This window comes from Alosa alosa, chromosome 24 (genome assembly GCF_017589495.1).
Source record: "Alosa alosa isolate M-15738 ecotype Scorff River chromosome 24, AALO_Geno_1.1, whole genome shotgun sequence".
Classification (NCBI taxonomy): domain Eukaryota; kingdom Metazoa; phylum Chordata; class Actinopteri; order Clupeiformes; family Clupeidae; genus Alosa; species Alosa alosa.
In genome coordinates this window covers 554,398-579,467 of record NC_063212.1, presented here as the reverse complement: position 1 = coordinate 579,467, position 25,070 = coordinate 554,398, and the positions used below count along the sequence as shown (strand labels likewise).

The following is a 25,070-nucleotide window of genomic DNA, read 5'->3' as shown; positions in this document are numbered from 1 at the left end:
TGTTGGATTTGTGCACACGTACATGCCCAAAACAATCCCATTCCCAAACACAAGCACACATATGTAATATTACATGTACATAAACACAGACGTGCATATGCAAAATCATCCTCCTTACAGAAAACAGACATTTGTTTGTATTATATGTAAATATTTATCTATCCAAATGATTCATTACCGAATATATATTAACACTGGAATACTTCACTGTTTTCTATAAGAGTATAAAGTATGATTTTTTCCCATCAATGCTAATAAGGATAGCTGTCCAGAAAATGTTTTGTTAAACAATTGAAGTGGTTAAAACTTTTGCATACTGAATGTGTTTGTGTGCGTGTGTGTGTGCGTTATAATGTAACATATGGCCAATTGTTGCGTTATTAGGCTACAAGCCAACGGGAAGCACTTTATTATTTCACTAAATTAAATTGTGTTGCATTTGGAAAACAATAATGTGGGCCTACGTGCAGCAATCGACAGCATATTATAAATCAACTTCAGTTCATCCTAACCAACAGAGCATCTTCTTTTCAACATAGGCCTACTTCGAGTAAGTCGCAAAGGTATGTGAACCACTAGTATGGGGGGCCACTACGCATACACACCGGCGACCACAGTTTACCCCCAAACACCACCCCTCTGGCAAGAAGATGGAATTCTTCAGACGTGGCAAATGCGAAGCTCCTAACTTTCGTCTCTTTCAAGAACTTTCTTTGGCCGCAGGGGCCAGATTTTGAGAAGATTCCTTCTCCATCTGTCTTTCCCTGATAGGCTGTACGGTTATAGGTTTAGTGCCTTGACTGGCTATGAGCCCGTCACTCAAAAAGTATGCGCTGTGATTGGTTGTAAAATGAGAAGCGATGCCTGCCGCTTCTTGTTGACAAAATTGTTCTATTCCCAGATTACGCGAGAGTTCTGAGAGAGGAGCAAAAAAGGGTGTCCTGAGCTCATCGGCTCCCAAGTAGCTACCGAATCACCGGGAAACTGGGGACCTCCCGTCTCACGGCAGCGCGGAATATCGATATAGAAGCAAGCAATGGATCTGTCTCTTTTGGCTGTGATTTGTGCATTTATGCTGGGCTGTATCGGCCACTCATCGGCTGCTGATAGGAAAAAAATGTCTCCAGGTATGTAACCCTGCTACAACAGTCGCTCAAACGGTGATAAGGTTTGCCACTTTCAGTGAATGATCCTACCCTTAGACTACTCACACTTCTTACATTTGACTTGCCTGCATACAACATTTTTGTTAGTAGGACCTAGCCTACATGCCCTCCTTAATTAGCTAGCTTAATTGTAAAACACACATTAAACTAAATCACCAGCTAGCGTTTATTCTGTCTAGGGGTAACATTAGGCACCCAAAAGGCTGGCAGACTAGTTAGATGGATACGTTATACTGATTAATTTGTCGATTATATATCCTACATTGGTTAACCAATCTTAATTACTGGGCTACTTGGGTGAACTTCGTAAAGCTAAACGCAAGGGACGGGTGTTTATCGCTTTTACTGTGCTTCATACCTATGCTTGAACTCTTTTGACCTCTTGTAAACCATCGTATTCTCTCCACCGTAGCCTATATCTCCATGTGCGTAATGTTGCTATGTCCTTTTTGGGTGCAGTAGTAGTCTTTTCACAAAACTCTCCAAACTTTCCATCTCAGGTTCTTCAGTATAATATCCACAACTTCATTAAGCAGTTTTCCTCGCCCACGGATCCATTCGATATCCCAGCGTGACGCGTCGGGAACAATTTACACCCAATAACGGCATCATTTTAATAATGTAGTTATCAGTGTGTTATTAATGTCAATTACGACTTTCGCGTCTTTTCCGAGACAAACCTGGTGCTCTCCCGGCCGTGAACCCAACATAACTAGCATAGTTAGTACAATGGCTTTATTGATTCACACATGGATAGGCAACATATTGTCAGCATGCTTAACCCAGCTGTAGCGAAGTCTTGTGAGTTCCACTTCTAGAAAGTTCCATGGGGTTGGACATTTGAGGGTTCTCTATTCAGGACATCACGTGCTTAGGTGAACGAGGAAGAGAGGGCATGCATTTCTTTATCTATTCTAGACCATCTAGAACTTATCTCCAGATTTAGCGGTTCCAAACATTTTCTGTGAACCACAGCGGGGACAGGAAATGGATTAGTAGCCCTTTCTCAAGCTCCCACCCCCTCATCTCATTTCTCCTGCTTCTCCACCCTCCTCATTCTAGCTGCTTAATTCTGCACGTCTCTACATCTTTCTCATTTTACCATTGCTGTATTTCCCCATTCATTTGCTTTCTCCTGCACTCTCTTTTTATTTTTCCTGAGTATCTTGTTATTGTAGTACACCCACCTACCCCCTCCATCAGAATACAGTTGTATCAGGAAGTTAGCTGTGCCAGGCCTACACCAACAACATGCAATTAATAAAGAATATAAAGTATTACAATGCATATGTAAGTGTTTTGTTCTGTCTTTAATCTCTCTCTCTCTCTCTCTCTCTCTCTTTCCCTTTCTCTCTTTCTGAAACACATGCCTGCACATACCCACACATACATACTGTGTCACTCTTCTTGTATGGCTTTTGTAGAAAACTTGTTGGTGATCACAGCCGCCACAGAGGAAACAGATGGCTTCAAACGATTCATGAGAACTGCCAGAGAGTTCAATTATACTGTGAAGGTAATTCCATTCTGCTCGCATACACACAACATAAAGGAGAAAATATGGTGTAGATAAGTATTTGCACACACAGACACACACACACACACACACACACACACACACACACACACACACACACACACACACACACACACACACACACAGTTTTCTCACTACATTTCATTTCAAGAAAATACCTGAGTTTGTTTCCCCCCTGATTGCCTCTTCATATCTTAAGGGCAGTATAATATATTTAATTTAGGTGTTCTCAATCCCTCTCCTGGAGCTATTTTGCTCTGTGTTTTCAACCTGTTTTTGATCTGCATGTTAACTAACATCATGATGCAAATATTCAAGAGCATTTTAATTACATTGATCAGCAGCTGCACATGACACAGGGAGAGATAGTAAACTGAGAGTAAACAGCTGCTTTAGGTTAATTGTAACCTTTTAGAACAAGAAATAAGACATTTGAAGAGCCTATGACCTATGTCACCTATGTCACCTATGAAGTCTGTTTCTGTCTGAGCATGAATGTTTAAAACGATGGTTTTGGTCTACAGCAGTGTTTGTGTGTATGTGTATGTGTGTGTGTGTGTGTGTGTGTGTGTGTGTGTGTGTGTGTGTGTGTGTGTGTGTGTGTGTGTGTGTGTGTGTGTATGTGTGTGTGTGTGTGTGTGTAGGTGCTTGGCCTGGGTGAGGAGTGGAAAGGAGGTGATGTGGCGCGCACTGTAGGTGGAGGTCAAAAGGTGCGCTGGCTGAAGAATGAACTCCAGAAGCACGCCGACAAAGAGGACCTCATCATCATGTTTGTGGACAGGTCAGTACATTTTGTTTCTGCAAACATACGCAGGAGACCATAAATACTCCTCTATATATTGTATGAAGAACAGAATGGAAACATTTATAAACAAAATGGTTATATTATAGGAAGTATAAGTTACCATTCCCATAGAATACTTCCCAAATGGGGTAATTTGTTTAGTTAGTAATAGAGTGGGACAGTGGTGTTTAAAACCTTCACCATCTGGGGTTTGGGTCTCAGATGGTGTTTCCATTTCTGGATGGAAGGGCTAAGAAGATTGATAAATGATATCACAGAGAAAGTCATTATTTGAGATACAAAAAGATCAGAACAATGTGCAGATTGAGGGATTGACTGTTACCATAAGGGTACCAGTAGTGCATGGCACTTCATAAGTAAGCTGTGGGGGAAATGTAGTGTCGCTGTGTGACCTCATTTTCTTTCTTCACTTTTGGTGTGTGTGCGTCCTTGTCTCTGATTGTATTATATAATGGGGTGTCTGTCCTTATTATTTTATCTGTCTTTTCATCCCTCTCATATTCCCCCATTGTGATTGTGTGTGTTTGTCCGTGTTTCATTGTGATTGTGTGTGTTTGTGTGTGTTTCATTGTGACATTGAGAGAGCTAGCAACACAACTCCTCCCTTTATTCACAATGCACTTTTTATCTACCTGTAACATTACACCTGACTCACTCAACCTGACACACACACACACACACACACACACACACACACACACACACACACACACACACACACACACACACACACACACACACACACACACACACAGTCAGTCTTTTACAGTCATGCTGGATCATTGAGCCCAGCCCGCCCCAGTTTCTGATACAATGCAATAACTAGGCTATCCCTAGTAGCACTGATAAATAAAGGGGATATAGCCTAGGTACTGGTTCTTTCATTTGACTTGACATTGATTTCCTTTAATTTATTGGGTTAATTTTATATTCAGTAGTGTTTGAAACTGACAGTAGTTTGGGGAGTTTTATATACTGTAACATTTAGTGATATAGTGGTCTTTTTCTAATCCCTGTTTGTTAAATAACATAACTACATATAGATACATAACTACATATACATAGATAGATAGATACGTAGATACATACATACATACATACATACATACATATATACATACATACATACTACTTATGTGGTGTGCAGAGGTAAACATCCAACTAACACAGGCTATTCTTGTCTACCTTTTGTTGAATCAGGTTACAGCCAGTTGAAGTCCCTGTACCGCTTCCACCACAGTTTTACACACACAATACATTAAGCTTGTCCACATGGTTATCAATGTATAGTTAGCTACCTATTACATCATGTTTGATACATTAAGCGTTATTATTATGAATGAAGTCTGTGCATGGAGATCGAATACCAGCCGCTGCTTAGTTTTCCTGTAACAGTGAAGATCACGTTTGTACTTTGCTAGTGTTGCTGTTGCTGGTATAAGAATGAGTGTGTGTTCACATTCCAGTCAGTCTGTCATCTGGAAACATCTCACGTTCAGTCCGCTCTCTCGCACTGAATTACAGCCCTGAAATTACACTCTTGCACAGTTAGGAGAGAGAAGGAGTCGATCCCCATGGTAAGCCCATGGTAAGGGTTCTGCTGGCTATGATGCCTTATTGGTGACACCACGTGCACGTGTAAATGACGGGGTGAGCCTGGAAGGGCTTGAAACGGAATAAAACTCTTCCTCCTCTCCTCCTCTTTCTCTCCCTCCCTTTCTCTTCGACCCACCCTGTCATACTTATGCTCTCTCCTTTCATGTTACTTTCTATATGGAGTGCCACTCTATAATTAGTTTTCATGGCAGTTTTTTTAGTAACACCCCACCCGTTGCGGGTGCATGGCACACACACACACACACACACACACACACACACACACACACACACACACACACACATAATGATGCACATGATGATGCTGTGTATTTAAAGAAGCACTATGCAGGTCTGGTTATTCCTTCGCTGTTTCTGGGTTTTCGCCGGATTTAGGCTCGCATTTTTCACTACACAGCTCCCCCTGCAGCTTCGGTAGCAAGTGACTGCTACACTAAACCCCCACAAGCTAACGAGCTAGCCATCAAGAAACCAAGCTAAACACATACAGGGCTCACAATAAAACAGTTGAGAAAACACATTGTTCAAGAGACTACTGTATCAAACCACATTACAAAGACGAAGTTCACCCAAGGGTAGGCTACTTACAATTTCAACAGCAACAAAGCCAAGTCGGGGTCCGTTTTGCAGTCTTCTTCGAAACTACAATCTGACTACATTTTTCGAGGCATGATTGGATACTTCCTCTGAGTCACATCCGGATTTACCCGGACCGGGTCCAGAAAGTTCCATATTCGTTTTTTTCCGCGGAGAAGCGATAGGGGTAGACGAAGCACCCACCAAACGACCCAGAAAGTGTTGTAGAACCATCAGAACGACTCTCAACCTGCATAATTAAGCTGCATTTTAATCAACCTGCATTTTTGCTCAAATTGTTGCGTAGTGCTTCTTTAACTACACACTTGGTTAGCCTCCTAAAATTATGTTTAGTAATTATGAAATGAATGTAAAATAAATAGACAGTGGGTATCTAAAAATAAAATCATACACCACAGTAGCAGCACAATATATTGAAACAAAATATGTACTATCTTTCTAATTATTTTTAATCTGAGGAAGTAGTACATGTGGATTTACACGTGGTTAAGTCTTTATTGGGTGTTCTCATGCATCATTTGCATTTGTAATAGTCGATTGATGTAAGGGTTTGAGACCTGTTCCAGTAAACATCTCTCTCCCCCTCCATCTTTTTCTCCTCTGTAGTTATGATGTGATCTTTGCAAGTGGGCCTAAGGAGCTGCTGCAGAAGTTCTCCCAGCTGGGTCACAGGGTGGTGTTCTCCGCCGAGGGCTTCTGCTGGCCTGACCAGCGCCTGGCCCCTAAATACCCGCCTGTCCTCAATGGCAAGCGCTACCTCAACTCTGGAGGTAGGCACGAGCATTCACACACACACACACACACACACACCGTTTATTTGAAGATCTCTACATTTCTTTCTAATAAATTAATAGGCAAATCAACACAGGCTCAGGCCTAGTTGAAAGCTGACATGAGAAAGAGAAAAAAATACATGAATAAGTTGAAAGTCTCTTGCACCATATGTTTTATTTGAATAGGATGGCTAAATATGTCACAGTGAAATCTAAAATGTACATTTGTATCTGTGAACAGGTTTCATTGGCTATGCTTCTGACCTCTATAATATTGTGAAGCAGTGGAAGTTAAAAGATAATGATGATGACCAGTTGTTCTACACCAGGATCTACCTCGACAAAGAACAAAGAGTAAGATAGTTTGTTTGTGTCTGTGTGAGCATCTATGTACAGTTAAATGTAGCCTGTATGCAGCCTGTATGCATACATTACATATGTGTATGTGTCTGACTCTCTGTGTATCTTTTCTCAGACACGGTTTAACATGACACTGGACCACCGCTCTCATCTGATTCAGAATCTCAATGGTGCCCTTGGTGAGAAAAAATGTGCTCTTTCTCTCTCTATCTCACACACACACACACACACATATTCACACTCAATGTACAGATACAAATACAGGTGGTTATGCACAAACGTACACATACATGCCAGTACTTGACTCATTTGACTTAGACCTATCCCAGACCCACAAATTGGACTTCAACAACCACGCCACCCACCCCCCATATTGACCATTTTGAACTGACCTTAGTAATTATTTTTGCAGAGGAGGTGGTGCTGAAGTTTGAGAAAGCTCGTGTACGTGCTCGAAATGTGGCCTATGACACACTTCCTGTCATCATCCATGGTAACGGACCAACTAAGGTAAACAAATAACAAACTATTTGTAATAGGCTAAAGCACATCAAACAAACAGGCAGAGTGTTCGTTTATTATCATTTAAAGTCTGATTTGTTGCTGCTGTGTGTTCCTTCAGTTGCAGCTGAACTACCTTGGTAACTACGTTCCGACTGCCTGGACATATGAGAATGGTTGTGGAACCTGTGATGATAACCTCCTCTACTTCAATGATGTGCCGGTGTGTTAGTGTGCTTGGTTTGCTTGTGTGTGTGTGTGTGTTTATGAATGTGCTAATGAAAATAAAGCTAAGAAAATGTAACAGTAGTTCTCTTGCAAAAGATGTAAATATGGCGATCACATTTTGAACCCTCTACACTTTTAGAATCAGATGGAGCAATAACCACTTTGTATAAAATATGTATTATTGTAAGCATGATTATACAAAGGGACAGTGAATTCTGCAATAATATCTTGACCCATGTGTGTGTGCGTGTTTTCAGGATGAAGAAATGCCAATAGTTCACATCGGTGTGTTTATCGAGCAGCCGACTCCATTCATGGAGGAGTTCCTTGAGCGTCTAGCCACCCTCAACTACCCACACTCACGCCTGCGTCTGTTCATACACAATAACGTACGTACACACTCAAGCACTTCAACAATCCTCTGATCAATCTATATATGGTAATATAACTCTTTTATAAAATAGGCCTTACTTCATTGTATATACAATTTAGGCACACAGTACTCACACAGATATTCAATCAATTTTGCTAAATTGCCCATGTGCTTAGCAATCTTTCTGTCCTTTTTGTGTTGCTGACCTTTGTTTGTGTGTGTGGGTGTGGATGTTTGCATGTGTGGGTGTGTGTGTATAGGTGGTGCATCATGAGCGACACATTGAGCAGTTCTGGGCCCGTCACCGTTCTCTGTTCCCCTCGGCAACCATCATTGGCCCAGAGGAGAACATGCAGCAGGCTGTGGCCAGAACCCAGGCAGTGTGAGTTCTCCATTAAACCCATACTAAACTTGGACTCCAACAGTGCTACAGCTTAAACCCAAACTAAACCTATATTGTTTCAATACTAACACTTAAAGCTAAGTACTTATACTAAAGTTATGGTTATGGTAATTGTATTTAGCAGAATATGAACCTTACAATAGTTAAAATGAACAGTAAACAGTTTTTAGAAGTTGGCCAACATTAAGCAAACTAGTAACAATAACATTTGCATTTACATTTATTCATTCGGCAGACGTGTTAATCCAAAGTGACTTACAGCGATAGAATAACATTTAAGGATTTTAACAAGCTACAAAGCTACAGCTACAGCAATAGAATAGCATGTAAACTACAGTGCAGAGGAGACTATAGCTAGGAATTACCACTGCATCTGTCAATTAGTACTAGAGGATAGGATTGCCTACATATTAAGTACCAGTCTCACACACAGAGAAGCACACACATATAAAAAAGCAAACGCACACGTGCACACACTCATTTACATACACAAAAGTTGCTCAGTGTTCAGTGTCTCTCTCAGCCAAGGGGTCCTTGGGCTGAAAAAGGTTGAAGACCCCTGGAGTAGGAGATGGAGACAAATTAACAAGGGTGATTTATTTTTGCAGAGAGAATGTGCAGGGCTGAGCGGCGGTCATATTTTGTACCACTTTGCGGTACATCTAGTTTTTAAAGTAGGCATCCTTGTGGGCACGTAATTGGGATACAGGTTTTCTACAGAAATGGCATGTTTTGAACAGGCACTGCACAAGTCAATAATGAAAAATAAACAAATGGCAATAATGAAAATAAACAAACTTATACTAAATACATGTACCAAACCTGGAGCCCTGTTACTCTTCCACTGTTCAATAATTGTCAGCCTCTTAGAGCCAATCACATGTAAAACTAGTCTAATTGTCGCACTGTTAAAAACACTGCCCTTATGCAGTATTCTACCATGCTGCACATCTTTACCAGGGATTATGGGTAATCTTTGGGATTATGACTCTGGTGGATTTTTAATGTGTGTGTGTGTGTGTGTGTGTGTGTGTGTGTGTGTGTGTGTGTGTGTGTGTGTGTGTGTGTGTGTGTACGTGTGTGTGTGTGTGTGTGTGTGTGTGTAGGGAGGCCTGTAAGAAGGACCCCAGCTGTGACTACTACTTCAACATCGACTCTGAGGTGGCTCTGATCAACCCTGATATCCTGCGCATCCTCATCGAGGAAAACAAGTACGGCCCCTGACTTACCCCCAACTCTGTCCACCCACCTCCTTTAGGGAGTGACCACTGACCTCTGCCACTCTCCATACCCACACACACATTAACTCCACACACTCATACACACCTACATCCATACACCTTCACTCACACATAGCTATACCTACATTAAATGAGTGGAAAAAACTGGAACTAGTATCTCTTGATATCTCTCTTTCTTTGATGACTTGAACGAACAATGACCCATGTGTATAGAGAGCTCTTCTAGATGATAGTCTGAAGTGTCTGAAATGAGCCGGTATGCCTAGTTTAAATTGTGTCAACCTCAAATCTTTTTTTTTCTGTCTCTTCTCTCTCTCTCTCTTTCCCTCCCTCCCTCCCTCCCTCTCAGGCCTGTGATTGCTCCCATGCTGTCTCGCCACGGGAAGCTCTGGTCCAACTTCTGGGGCGCTCTGAGCCCGGAGGGTTTCTACTCACGCTCTGAGGACTACATTGACATCGTCCAGGGCAAACGAGTGTGAGTCCCTCCCTCCTGCCGCCCCGTATGTGTGTGTGTGTGTGTGTATGTCTGGATGTGTTTATCAGGGTCACTGCAGCAATGTCACAGGCAAATCATAGTTAACCTGTTGAAGTCAGAGTACCAAAGTACCTTTTATTTCCAAAAATATTCCCCATGTCATGTCAGTGTCCCTATGGCTTTTTGTGGGTTTTGAGGAACAATGTGTATGTGTTAGCGACCTGGATTATTTACTTAATTGATCTGTGTGTGTGTGTTTGTTTGTGTGTGTGTGTGTGTGTGTGTGTCTTGCAGTGGTGTGTGGAACGTGCCTTACCTAACTCAGGTATACCTGATCCAGGGCTCCATACTCCGCTCACGCCTCAAGGCAGTCAGCATCTACCAGCAGGATGGCACAGACCCAGACATGGCCTTCTGCCGTTCTGTCCGAGACCAGGTGAGTGTGTGTATTTGTGTGTGTGTGTGTGTGTGTGTGTGTGTGTGTGTGTGAGAGAACACACAGAGCACACAGTGAACACACAGTGAGGTGAAGCACACACTAATCCGGAGCACTGAGCTGCCTTGCTACAGCGGCGCTGTAGGGCACTTGCTACAGGGCACTTCAGCCATTCCCACATCTAAATGTGCCTTTTTTGCCTCTTAACAGACTCAAAAGGTAGCAATGATTTTGGTCATTATTTTTCCTATCGATAGTACTCGGCAACGTCTAGCGATCAAGATCCATGTAAAAATCGGCTGGATTTCTCCTTTAAGGCCTATTGGGCAGGTTGTCTGTTATCCAGGTCACAAGTTGACATATATATATATCAGAGTTTCCGCTTGAAAAAAATGTTTCATTTGGAAAACTGGAGACAGGCTATGTAGCTTAAAGAAGGACATAATCAGGCCGTATAGAATGCAACCTTCACCCTAACCCTGCAGATCATAGACAGAGAAAGCATGCTTTGGGAACAGAACACAGTTGCATGTCCAGTGTACCATGGGTCTGTCTAGACGGAGAAGTGTCTGGTGCAGCCGCACCCCCTGCACCTCCACTTCCAACGTCACTGAGTCCGACAGATACGCCCGACACTTCTTTTTCTCTGGTGGTGGTGGAGCTGACCGGACATCTGAGGCTTCAGGCATTACCAATTTATCATCATCCATCGTGTCTGGCCTCTAAAAATATTTAAAGCTAGTCTGCCTGGGCCTGGCCATATTTGAACCATTGATCACTCATTCGTTCGTTGTTAAACAAACGTTTTAAGCGTGCACTTCCTATTTGAAATGCAACATGCGTTTTGTTTAATAACTTTCAAACGGTAGAGTCTGTTCCTTTAACAGAGGCTTATTATCAAATTCAGATTGTAATTCAGATTGTGTTAGGGGGACGGGATAATTTAACCGGAGAGACACACACACACACACACACAGATAGTTATAGGCAATAGGCAAAAATGTTGGTACGCCTGAGCATATGCCACAAAAATGTTCATGAAATAAAAACAATTGGATCAGCATTTAAAGAAGTGCTGATTTTGTCTGTTTCCTGCAGGAGAAATAAATGTGATTTGCCCTGGAGTACCCACGCCACTACATGTGCATGCATGCAGGAAACACTGGATAGAGAGCATGTATTCATAGGAGTTCCTAAAAGTGAAATAGTTGGTTGGTGATTGATGTTGTTGTGTTCTGCAGGGGGTGTTCATGTTTGTGTCAAATAGAGATGAGTTTGGGCGCCTCATCTCCACCACCAATTACAACACCACCCGGCTCCACCCAGACATGTGGCAGATCTTCGACAATCCTGTGGTAAGAAATAACACGTGCTGTGCATACCCTCACATGTGTACATACCCAATCCCATGCGCACATACCCACTCCCATGCGCACATACCCACTCCCATGCGCACATACAAGGATACAAGGATACAAGGAAGTTTATTGTCACATGCATATAGTTACTGGAAGTAAGAAATGCAGTGAAATTATGTCTGGTGTCAGCCTATTTGTGCATTAATGGGGGTAAAAAGTGCAGTAGAAGAGGGTTTAGTAGATTAAGTGGCAAGGGCTGCATAAAAAAGGTGGGGAGGATTGGGATTGGGTGGGGGCAACAACAAGGAGCACCCAAGAGCAACAGGGGCAAGGAAAAACTCCTTACCAAGGAAGAAACCTTGGGCAGATCCACTGGCTCAGGGGCTAACCCAACTGCCAGGGGTCTTGGTGTGTGTGTTGGGGGATGACAGGGAGATGGGATAGTGTGCTGTGTATGTGTGGGGAGAGGGCAGTGTGCAACATGTGTGTTGGAGAAGCTTCCTCATGAGACAATGTGCTGTGTATTGGGGGCAGTGTGCTGTAAGTATGTTGGGGATGTGTGTTGGAGAAGCTTCCTGATGAAATAATGTGCTGTGTATGTAGGGGGGGCAGGGACTTACTATTGCAAGCAGAGTACTGTATGTAATGTATGTGAGTGATGACAGTGAAGATGTGTGTGTGGGAGGGGAGTGGAGCAGTGACTGTGTGTGTGTGTGTGTGTGTAGTGTGTAGGTGGGTAGGTGGGGCAGTGTGCTGTAGTATGTAGAGGATGTGTGTTGGAGAAGATCCCTGAAGACAATGTGCTGTGTATGTGGGGGCAGTGTGCAGCAAGTATGTAGAGGAGGCTTACTGTAGCAAGCAGTGTGCTGTATGTATGTGAAGTGATGACAGTGATGATGTAAGTGTGTGATCCCATACCCACTCCCATGCGAACATACCCACTCCCATGCGAACATACCCACTCCCATTCCTACATGCTGTGTATACCCACTCCCATGCATACACTCCCATGCGTACATGCTCTCAGTGTCATACCCACTCCCATGCGTACATGCTCTCAGTGTCGTACATGCTCTCAGTGTCATACCCACTCCCATGCCTACATGCTCTCAGTGTCATACCCACTCCCATACCTACATGCTCTCAGTGTCATACCCACTCCCATGCCTACATGCTCTCAGTGTCATACCCACTCCCATGCCTACATGCTCTCAGTGTCATACCCTCCCATGCGTACATGCTTTCAGTGTCATACACTCCCCATGCGCATGCTGTGCACACCCATTACATGCTGTGCCCACCCATGCCTACATCCTCTGTACATGCCCACTCCCATGCCTACATGCTCTCAGTGTCATACCCACTCCCATGCGTACATGCTCTCAGTGTCATACCCACTCCCATGCCTACATGCTCTCAGTGTCATACCCACTCCCATGCCTACATGCTCTCAGTGTCATACCCACTCCCATGCCTACATGCTCTCAGTGTCATACCCACTCCCATGCCTACATGCTCTCAGTGTCATACCCACTCCCATGCGTACATGCTTTCAGTGTCATACACTCCCATGCGTACATGCTGTGCACACCCACTCCCATGCATACATGCCCACTCCCATGCCTACATGCTCTCAGTGTCATACACCCCCATGCCTACATGCTCTCAGTGACATACCCACTCACATGCGTACTTGCTGTGCACACCCACTCCCATGCGTACATGCCCACTCCCATGCCTACATGCTCTCAGTGTCATACACTCCCATGCGTACATAATAATAATAATAATAATAATAAGCTTTATTTGTATAGCACCTTTCATACACAGAATGCAGCTCAAAGTGCTTTACATTTGAAGCATGTAACACAATAATAGTCAGTCAGTCATTATCAATCACTTTTTCTTCATTGCTGGGGCCGTTTATGATCCACTCAGCAACATATCAAAAATATAGAAAATGACATGTCATAAGACTGGCAGCCTTAACCCTCTTACCCCCACAAGCACGCCATCTGGCAACTGTGGCAAGGAAAAACTCCCATATTCCAGGAAGAAACCTTTGAGCAGAACCTGACTTAATAGGGGAGCCCATCTGCTTCTGGCTGGCTGCGCCTCCAATAGCAGCAGATGTAGAATAATCTGAAAAAGTAGTCTACAGGATAAGATGAGTTAACTAAAAGCTTTCCTGTACAGGTATGTTTTCAGATCTTTTTTTAAAAATATTTACTGAACTTCGCCTGCTTGATGTACAGAGGCAGGATGTTCCATAGTTTGGGGCATAATGGATAAAAGCAGCTTCTCCACTTTGTTTGTGGAGCACTTTGGGTACGATTAAAAGATTAGAATTGGATGATCTAAGTTTCCTTTGTGGTTGATAAGATATTAAAAGGGGTGTTGGCTGAACTGCTTACTCTTCTTAGTCTTAGTTAAAAGTCTAGCCGCAGAGTTCTGTATGAGTGCCAATTTCTTTAGATGTTTTTTGGGAAGACCAGTGAAGTGCATTGCAGTAGTCTAACCTGCTAGTGATAAAGGCGTGAATTAGTTTTTCTGCATCTTGTTGAGTTAAAAAGGGCCGCACTTTGGCAATGTTTCTCAAGTGGAAATAGGCTGTCTGAGTAATTTACTGATATGGGGCTTAAAACTTAACTCTGCATCTAAGATGACATCGAGGCTTGTTACTTTTGGTTTGACCTGGTGCGCCAAGTTCCCCAGATTACTAAGAACAATATCTCGCTTTAGTTTTGGTCCCACCAAAAGTACCTCTGTTTTGTCATCATTTAGTTTCAAATTTTTTTTGCTCATCCACTGATTAATGGAGGTTAGGCATGCAGTGAGGGAGCAAAGGCCATCTGGGTTAGTTGGCTCCACAGAAATATACAATTGGGTATCATCTGCGTAGCTGTGGAAGTTTACACTATGCTGACTTATGACGTTTCCTAATGGAAGCATATATAGGGAAAATAGCAGGGGACCAAGGCAGCTCCCCTGGGCCACACCAAAAGGCAAGTCATGTTTTCAGATACATGATCTCCTAGACATATAAAAATCTCTGCCAGTAATGTAGGTTTGAAACCAGTTTAGAGCATTATCAGAGAGACCCACCCACTTCGCAAGGCGGTGAATTAGGATGCTATGATCAATGGTGTCAAATGGCGCACTCAAATCCAGAAGAATAAGGATTGAGACTTTGTTTGAGTCAGTAGCCAGTACATGCTCTCAGTGTCATACACTCCCATACCTACATGCTCTCAGTGTCATACACTCCCATACCTACATGCTCTCAGTGTCATACACTCAGTTTACATACATCAGTTTCACATACACAAGTTTATACGCTCACACTGAGCATATAAGTGTGGCCTATAAAGTGGGTCCACCCTTTACATTCTCCTTCACTATCATGTTTTTCCATTCTATGTCCACTTGTTTCCCTACCCTGTTTTTATTCTTCCTTCTTGTTCCCTCTCCCTTGCTTCCTCTATTTCCTAATTTGTCTTTCTATATATTTGTCCTGCAGGACTGGAAGGAAAAGTACATCCATGAGAATTATTCAAAGATCTTTGAGGAAGATGAGAAAGTGGTGGAACAGGTAAGAGCTCCCACAATGCATCAGCCCGCCAGTAAGAGCTCAGTTCATCACAGAAGAGCTCAATCCGATTCCTTCACAGTAGCAGGCTTCATTTATTGACCGCCCGGGCAGCCATGGCGGCGGTCATATAGGTTTAGTCAGATTTTTTTTTTTTTTTTTTTTTTTTTTTTTTTTTTTTTTTTTTCGCATGCCCAAATTTCCGTCAATGATTCCCGGGACACTGAAAGACCGGTACACGAAACTTGGTGGGCATGTAACCCCATATGGATAGCATGGAACCATCGTTTTCGTTTTGATCTGTAGCCCCCGCTGGACTGGACCCCCGGAAGGAGGGTAGGGCAGACACAGTTTTCTGTGAATATCTCGAAAACCGTAAGGTTTAGGAGGACCACCTTTTTTTGTATGTTGATCTCAAGGGGCCATGTCAACCCATTCCATAACCACTCATTTCATGTATAAGCCACCTAGTTAAACACAAAAAGTAAAAATGAGGTGTTGTAATTGAAGGTATCTGTGACCTAACATAGTCAAAACTGCACGAAATTGGAAGTGTAGGATCATTATGACACCCTCTGTATGCACGCCAAGTTTTGTGGAATTCCGTTCATGGGGGGCCACACAATAAATTAATTTATGTTACTATACACCAACTGGCCTGTAGGTGGCGGAGACAGTTTTCTGTGAATATCTCGAGAACCGTGGGGCCTAGGAGGTCCACCTTTTTTATGTATGTTGGTCTTAAGGGGGCATGTCAACCCATCCCATTACCACTTATTTCATGTATAGCGCCACCTAGTTAAAAATTAAAAAGCAAAAAAATTAGGTGTTTTCATCACAATATCTCTGGCTGACAAGGTCAAAACTGCGAAATTAAAAGTGTAGGATCATTATGACACCCTCGAATGCATGCCAAGTTTTGTGTACTTTCGTTCATGGGGGCCTTACAATAAAATAATTTATGTGTACATTTAGTGACGTACACCAACAAGGATTCGGGACACTGAAAGACCGGGTACACAAACTTGGTGGGCATGTACCCCACATGGATAGCATGGAACCGTCATTCTTCGTTTTGATCTGTAGCCCAGCTGGACTGGACATCGAAAGGAGGGTAGGGCAGACACAGTTCTCTGTGAATATCTTGAGAACTGTAGGGCCTAGGATGACCAATTTTTTCATTATGTTTGCCTCCAGGGGTCATGTTAGCCCATTCCATGTGCACATGTGCATAAACAGATACACACGCACACACATACATTTACAGTAATCATCGTATGACACATACTCACACAGTAGACATATGTACGCATGCATGCACATGCACAAACACACATACGCAGGCAAACACACAAGCACACATACACACACACACACACACACCCACACACATAAACATAAATTTGTACACGCACACATGCACACAATTCAAGATTTTTTCCGTCATCTACTCCCCTGAATTTTTGGTCATTGATACCGGGACACGAACCACCGGGGGTACATGAAATTTGGTGGGTATGTAGACCCACTAGACTTTTCACGGAAAAATTTAATTTCGTCCCCGCCTGGGCTGGGCCCCTGAACATCGCCACAGACCCCTGGTATGTTGGTCTCAAGGGCCCACATCAACCTGGCTCATAATCACTCATGTGATTTGCACCCCCACCCCCCGGTAAAAAATGAAAATGCAATATTATTCTGCTTTAATCGCCCCTATCTTCAGTTAAGATGTTCAGAACTGCACCAAATTTTATGTGTATGATTGACCTGGCATTCTCTGGGGGGTATGCCCAGTTTCGTAGAATTTCATCCATGGGGGGGTCTAATAAAATTAGGTTATGTGTACATTTAGTGACTGTACACTCATTGGCCTGTAAATGGCGGTGCACACATATACACATGCACACACACAGGCACCCACATACTATCGGTATTAGAACGGCCGATACATAATTACAAATTCAGTAGGATTAAAAGAAAGCCAAAATAAATATTCATCATCATCATGGCTGCATTTTCAGTATTGGCGAAGTAGTCGTTTGTCCACTAGATGGCGATCGTTGCAGTGAGGCGTAATTTTGTTGGAAGTTAAAAGTGGGTTGGAAAAACAATGGGCGCTTCCTACAAGGACTGGGTAATTTACAGCGAACATCTAATAAGGATAGGGCGATGTTCACATGAAGTGTAATTCCATTTCTTCTTGAAGCCGAAATAAATCTGAGGATGTTTATCGGACATGCTTGGTTTTACTGCAGGTGCGTTAATCTTGTAATATCAATAAGGACCTAGGTAATGTTACCGTTAAGCGTTGGTTGAGTGATGGAGGCATTTGATTGATTGCATTTGTAGAAAACTATAAATGCGGTTATACCAAGCAAATGTATAGCAGCACTGTTTGTATTTTCGACTGTCATTTATTGCACGTGCTACAAAAATCATTCTGTGCAATGGAAGATTTACCAACGTTACCGGGTCTGATACAGTTTGCCTATACATCATTGAGACTGGGGAGCCTGTTTATTTTTGTTTTAAGTCGTGCAGGGTGTGAGGGGAATCGATGTGCTTTGATTACAGCTTGGTAGTTGTAGTCTGTGAAATTAAAAAGCACGACAAGCAAAACACCTTAAGCTACTGTGTAGTGGGTCCCATTTAGAAGTGGCTACTTCATTCGCGCTTTCCTTGACTCATGGAGCTGCATGAATGTTATTACAACTTTTCGCCACAATATGACAGTTTAAGTCCGGCTTGATACTGTAAAGGCGTAAACCATTGGTTTCCAAAGGAGATTTTATTTGTGTCGCCAGCATAGCCTATTGACAATTTATGTTGTAAATAGGCCTACCTTATAATCCTACCTGTAGCTTAGGGAAGCTAACAGCTTTCTATTAGGATCTAGTTTGTTAGTTACCGTTTTGTCATAACTCCCTGATGCATTTTTGCATTTAGAATAGCCAGAGCGTGTATATCTCAATCGGAAAATTAAACAATATCGGGTGCCTATGGACTAGGCTGGGTGAACCCAGCCTGATCTGCCCGCTATTTATTTTTTGATTTCTTAAAAGATTGAGCTTGGTCTGATGAAAGCCAGACTAGCCATGGACCTCAGTTAAACAATGCAAGGGAACATGAATCAGCCTATATTTGCACGAACAATAACGGACAAAAGCTCTTCAACTTTGGCCCGTTAAAATGTGTATGAACAGTCTAGCGACGATTTCATCAAGGCCCATTTGGACATGTCAGTTATTTGCACCACTGGTTAGATGTAAAACAGCATTTCGTTTTCAGACTAGGCTACTGTTACTTAATTTGTGCATTAACAATAACGTTTCAGACTACTGTTACTTAATTGGTGCATTGACAATAAAGTATTACATGAACTAAAGATGACTAAAATCTTATGTAGAAGAAGAAACATTCACAAAAAATCCATCCATCCAAAAATGACCTTTGTTTTTGATAGCTGTTGAAAACGACATGGAACTGACAGAGATGTTTTTGTTTATAAATACATAAAAAAAAAAAAAAAAACATTATGCTGATACCTTTTGCTTTTCCCAAATACAATGTAGCCTACAGGTGTAAGTGACCTTTCATCAATCCAGTTGCAATGGATGAACTGTGATGAACTGCCCTACTTGTGATTGTTTAGAGATTTTAAAGGTTTTATAACAATGCTACATCTTCTTTGGCTATTCTACAATCTATTCACCTTTTCAGCACCAGTAGGCTACTTTCTGTGCAGCCGCACACACACACTCAGGCATGCCAAACAAATTTCCCCATCGATAGACAACGTTATGGTTAACTTTACTGCAAACTGCTTTACACTCTTCTTAGAGAACGTTTACAATGTCAATGTCAAAACGGCATGTTACATAGAGATGATATTCTTTGTAATCTCCAGCAGATCAAATTTACATTATGCTACTCCATTTAATTAAATAACCATGAAACAACAGACTGTCGCTGTCTAGGACCACCGAGCTGCTAATCGGCAGCGTCGCCCATCACGATTTCGGTCTTGTTCTTCCAGTACTCCCAGACTGCCAGTGAATTCTCCGGATTGGTCAGTTAGCTGCTAGCTGCTATAAAGAACTTTGTTGGCGTTGCATCGGTTGTGAAGACACTGCCGTGGTCAGTTTTCACGCGGGTCATCATTGCCTTTGGACATTTTCAGCCGGTTTGGAAATTGGACTAATTTAACATGATTTTTTTTTCTTTTTAAATTTATTTTATTTTTTACTTTTTATTTGTTAATTTGTTTGTTGTCTGTCTTGGGCAGCCGTGGCCTACTGGTTAGCACTTCGGACTTGTTACTGGAGGGTTGCCGGTTCGAACCCGACCAGTAGGCACGGCTGAAGTGCCCTTGAGCAAGGCACCTAACCCCTCACTGCTCCCCGAGCGCCGCTGTTGATGCAGGCAGCTCACTGCACCGGGATTAGTGTGTGCTTCACCTCACTGTGTGTGCAGTGTGTGTTTCACTAATTCACGGATTGGGATAAATGCAGAGACCAAATTTCCCTCACGGGATCAAAAGAGTATATATACTTATACTTATACTTGTATGTCTTGGTGTCACGGGTACGCTGGCGACTACGCCGCTCTGTCCGGCATCTTTTGTCTTTTTGTTATGTGTCTTGTATGTGGAGCGCTTTGTGTTGCACTCTGCGTTGCACTCTGTGTATGTTAAATCCGCTATAAAAATAAAACTGACTTGACTTGACTTAATTGGGAACGCATTTGAGCGCGCACAAGAGGGAGAGAGAGCGCGACAGGTTCCAGCTGGCTTGTGATTGTTGATAATTGATATCTTCTTTTATTAAGAAACTTTTAAAAGGAAATCGCGAAGGCAACATTAGTTCCCACTACTGACCATTTATAAACTGTGAGAAGGCACAGCCATAGGCACAGCACTAGCCATAGGCTATATTTGAGTGGAGCTGGCAAAAGAGTCTTAAAGTGACAGTGCACCATTTATACATAAATTAAACAGCATCAAATTAACAGTATTTCTTAAGAAATTAATTTTGTACAACAAAATTACTTTGTCATTATTATCATTATTAAATGATAAAAAAACGTCAGAGTGTCAGAGGTTTGTGTGGTGAGTGGCGAGAAAGGCCTGGGCCCACCATTTTCGGGAAGACTGGCTGTGAGAATTCAGCTGGTTAAAGGAAAATTCCGGTATTTAGCACTTTGAGTCCCTTTTATGGTTTGTTTTGGATGAACTAGAGTGGTGGACACCGAAATTTTGACGATTGGTCCTGTCTCGACTTTTCTGACTCGTTTTAAATTGCCTTTACTGCTTCAGAGTGGTTGCAACAGGCATGCACAAACATGTCCTAAAACAACCCTTATTGTCGTTTTCAAAACTGTGCAACTCACCGAGTGGTTTTTTTGGAGTGCTCTTATTTGACCTGGACTGAAGCAAGTTTTTTTTTAATTGTCTATGGTGTTGTGTTTTGATGGACAGCCTGGTGTTCATGTGGCTTGTGTTGAGCTCCACTTCTGATAGATGTATTGCTATGTGTTATGTCTTCTTTCCCTCAGCCGTGCCCAGATGTGTACTGGTTTCCGGCATTTTCTGAACGTATGTGTGATGAGCTGGTTGAGACCATGGAGGACCATGGTGAATGGTCCAATGGTAATCACAAGGTATGCATGTTTTCTTGGGTAGTTCTGTAACATTGCAGGTCTTTTTAAGTACAAGGTTTTCTGTATGAATGTTGTTTGTATTTGTGTAAGCGTTTGTGTATATGTGCATTGATTTTTGTATGCACTGTGTACTGTGTTTTTATTTGTGGAAATGTGTGCATGTATTTATTTACCAAAACCATTTAAGTGTGAGTGAGCTTGTACAGCTTCCCAGTGTGTTTATGAATGCAAAAAACATCTATTAACCCCCCCCCTTATATGTTTGTGTGTGTGTGTGTGTGTATGCCAGGATGAGCGTCTAAGTGGAGGCTATGAAAATGTACCTACAGTAGACATCCACATGAACCAGATCCAGTTTGAGAAGGAGTGGCTCAAGTTCCTCAAGGAGTACATTGCCCCGGTCACTGAAAAACTTTACCCAGGCTACTTCCCAAAGGTAGTACACTGTATTCATGAAAAGTTACAGTGTAGCTGCAACAACATCATACCTTACACCTGTCTGTGCAAATATAAACTGATCTGACATGGTATTGACCTGTGTGTGTGTGTGTGTGTGTGTGTGTGTGTGTCATATGTGTGAGTGCAGGCTCAGGCGATCATGAACTTTGTTGTGCGGTACCGTCCAGATGAGCAGCCTTTTCTGAGACCCCACCACGACTCCTCCACATTCACCATCAACATCGCCCTCAACAGCAAGGGCAAAGACTACCAGGTATCAGGGTTCCCACGGCTGTGGAAAATCTGGAAAGATCGTGGAATTGTAAAATCCAATTTTCCAGGCCTCGAATAATCAAGGAATTTTGTAAATTCATTGAAAGTTTTTGGTAAAATCATTCAATTTAATTTTGTCATACCAGGAACGTAGGTAGCAGATAGCGTGCATCGTCACAGAATTTGATTGCTTCCTTCATCGATAAAGAATGGTGAGGCCGTAGCCTACTGGTTAGGGCTTCAGGCTTGTAACCGAAGAGTTGCTGGTTCGATCCCCAAGCCAGTAGGAAAAAATGTGGGCAGGGGAAGTGGTTGTGCACTGCTCAGAATTAGCCCCAACCTGTGGTGTAAAGTAAGCTGTAAGTAAGTATACTAACCGGAACTTCCATCCCTCATCCACAGGGTGGTGGCTGCCGGTTCCTGCGGTATGACTGTAAGGTGGAGGCCCCGCGCAAGGGCTGGTCCTTCATGCACCCTGGCCGGCTCACCCACTATCACGAGGGCCTGCCCACCACGCAGGGCACACGCTACATCATGGTGTCCTTTGTAGACCCCTAACGGTTTGTGATTGTGATTGTGTATGTGTGTGTTAGTCTTTTTTTGTTTGTGTTAAGGACTTCTTCATGGTGTCAGTCAAAGACTTGCAATATCTTGTGTGTGTATCAATATCTTTTGTGTGTGTATGTGTGCGTGATCATGTGAATGAGGGAGATATTTGCTACATCATGGTATCCTTCAATGACTCCATAAACCTTCCCTGTATGTCAGTGTGGTGTGTGTGTGTGCATGTGTGTGTGCGTGTTATCTTTTGTTTTAAGGGGCATCTCTCTTACGTATGGCTTTTCATTCTTCTTCTTTAGTACCTGCCCTCCGGCATTAACTAATGAGCACCCTGGCTATATAGCCCATCTGTAGAGGAGCCAGCCAAAACAATCCACCAGACTCTAGAACAGATCCATCCCGGAGTTCTCTGTCACCTGGGGTGTTACGTTGGAATAATGTGCACACTGAATGTAAAGTGAGTGTCATCGGGCCAGAACTGTACATGATGACAGATCACAGTGTGGAGGCAAATTGATTCATTGTGGACAAGAGGCACATTAAAAAAAAAAAAAGATATTTCAGGCAGGCCTTTCCTTTTCCAAAGACCCACCTAAAAATCCCTCTTTAGCTGTTAGCCAAAGATTTTCAATCCCCCTGCCCTGCCAGTTTTTGGCTTGATTTTGATTTTTCAAATGCTGCTTATGCTGTTATCATTCCACATGTACTCCCCCCTCCACCACCACTACCAGTCATATAGGGTAGCACATGTGTGGCTCCATGAGACCACAGTAGGGTACAAGTCTCGTCTAGATGGAGGATTTGGATATCCCTGCTGAAGAGAGTGCCATACATATGCAATACATCTGTGCAGTACCACTGTGATTCACTTTATTGTTGTTTTTTGTACCTCTGACCACCTTTGTAGCACTGTACATGACCCACCCCAATGCTTTACAGAATATTTTGATATTGTTAAAGGTAGTCAGCCATTTTGGCAGAAGTTAGCCCTTATGAAACTCAAGAAATTCAATGAGTAACACTCTCATTCCACTCTCGTCCAGCTAATGCAACTGTATTTTCCAGCTATATATTATATAACCAGATATTAACACACAGGGCAACTTCGTAGTCCTTGTGATCTACATCACCTCAATTTTGAGGAGGTGCACGTCAGCTGATAGTGTGGGGCTTGAATGGGATTACACGGCAACACAGATGCTCTGCATAGCGACAGTGTCGATTTGATGGAGAATAATGAATTGTATTTTAGTTGGTGATTGGCTGGATTTTTATTTTCAAATACTATATCATACGGTTGAAAATTAGTAAGATTTCACCAAATGCTACAGAAAGTATTCTGAATAGAAATAGCTGATTTTATCTTTAACGTGGGTTAGATATTACCTTTTTTAGCAGCTATTAGGATAGAATTGGTGGCCGAATGACTGACTTGAAATGCTAGCCTCCACTGAGAAAATGGGTCAGTAACTACCAAGGTCTTATATATCCGTGACTATACTGTGGACATCATTGAGTCATACCCTTGCTTTGTGAAGAAATCAAGCCATTTGTTGAAATGAGAGCTGCCATGTGTTCAAATTAGAACCGGATTGTGCATAATGTAACGGAGGTGAACTGAGCTAGCATGCTAGTTGCGCGTGTAAATCCTCACACCCCTAACCTTAAGAACGCTTCTAACCGCTGAGTTGGAAGCCTGGGCTTTTAGCTCAGTGGTTAGAGCGTTCGACTCCCATGCCGGTGAGTGTTGAGGTGGCGGGTTCGAGGGCCATGAGTGCCGGATGAATTACGACCTCTGTTACACATAGTGAGTGCTTTTTGGAGCCAGAGCATGCATATCACAATATCAGACAGGTCAGCCCAGCCTCATATTTTGTTTGATCTGCTCTGTGCTTTGGTCCTGTCTAGTTGTTTCCCTTTCAGAATAACTTCACAGTGTCCATACATTTTACCATCATTGACATGACACTTGTTTAAGGGCCTTTCCTCTCCTTCAGCTGAAAACAGTATCATAACCTTTTGATTTCAAGCAACTTTGGTATATGGATCACCCAGTTGGCTACATGGCTGTGGAAACATTGATCTACAACTGAGTGTGTCCTGGCATATCCTCTAACGCTACAATGAGAGCCAAGTGTGTGCCTTGTGTTACCATAATGGCTGTGATGTTCTAGAAAGTTTCAGTGGTTGTATGTGGCTGGTTACTCTCAGTGTGTGTTGTTTGAGATACATGAAAATCCATGGCAGATCAATTGGTCAGCGTGTTTATGATCATGATTGATGAGGCTGATAGTCATAATGTATACATTTAAACTGATGTTTGATATTTTTTAACACTCCACAGTTGGATGATAAATATTGTCTGAAATTTATGATGGATGTTCTTTTTTATTCTTATTCTATATTTTGCTTCTAACCAAAGATCATTAAATATCTGAATAAATAAGAAAGAATATTTTTAAATGGGCTACAGTAGGAAATGAGAAAGTATTACAGTTTCACAACAACATTGTGTTTTTTTTAGAGTTTTTTGTGTTAGAAACAAACTTCTGCCTTGTTTGTGATGTTACATCTGCCTGTACAAAGTGGCATTAAATTATTTTTCTTCTTGAAAATAAAAATTGACATTTTGCTTGTATCGCTGTGTGAAAATCTATTAGAATCTGCCCTCTATTACTTGT

At 42.4% G+C, this 25,070-nt stretch overlaps 1 protein-coding gene across 2 annotated transcripts; it reads left to right on the top strand.

Moving 5' to 3' along the window:
- Positions 1 to 912: 912 nt before the first annotated feature.
- On the top strand, positions 913 to 25,027 carry plod3 (procollagen-lysine, 2-oxoglutarate 5-dioxygenase 3). Of its 2 annotated transcripts, none has more exons than XM_048236608.1 (20): positions 913 to 1,127; positions 2,591 to 2,682; positions 3,348 to 3,484; positions 6,329 to 6,492; positions 6,737 to 6,849; positions 6,971 to 7,034; positions 7,268 to 7,365; positions 7,478 to 7,579; positions 7,842 to 7,973; positions 8,218 to 8,339; positions 9,467 to 9,571; positions 9,951 to 10,076; positions 10,371 to 10,512; positions 11,754 to 11,867; positions 15,391 to 15,462; positions 21,013 to 21,117; positions 21,407 to 21,553; positions 21,704 to 21,829; positions 22,231 to 22,388; positions 22,689 to 25,027. In XM_048236608.1, exons 1-19 carry the CDS (start codon positions 1,037 to 1,039, stop codon positions 22,384 to 22,386), a joined length of 2,208 nt encoding a protein of 735 aa, XP_048092565.1. In that variant the 5' UTR covers positions 913 to 1,036; the 3' UTR covers positions 22,387 to 22,388; positions 22,689 to 25,027. The 2 variants fall into 2 exon arrangements, with proteins under 2 accessions (XP_048092565.1, XP_048092566.1); XM_048236609.1 differs by having other exon boundaries at positions 22,231 to 22,400.
- Positions 25,028 to 25,070: the final 43 nt, after the last annotated feature.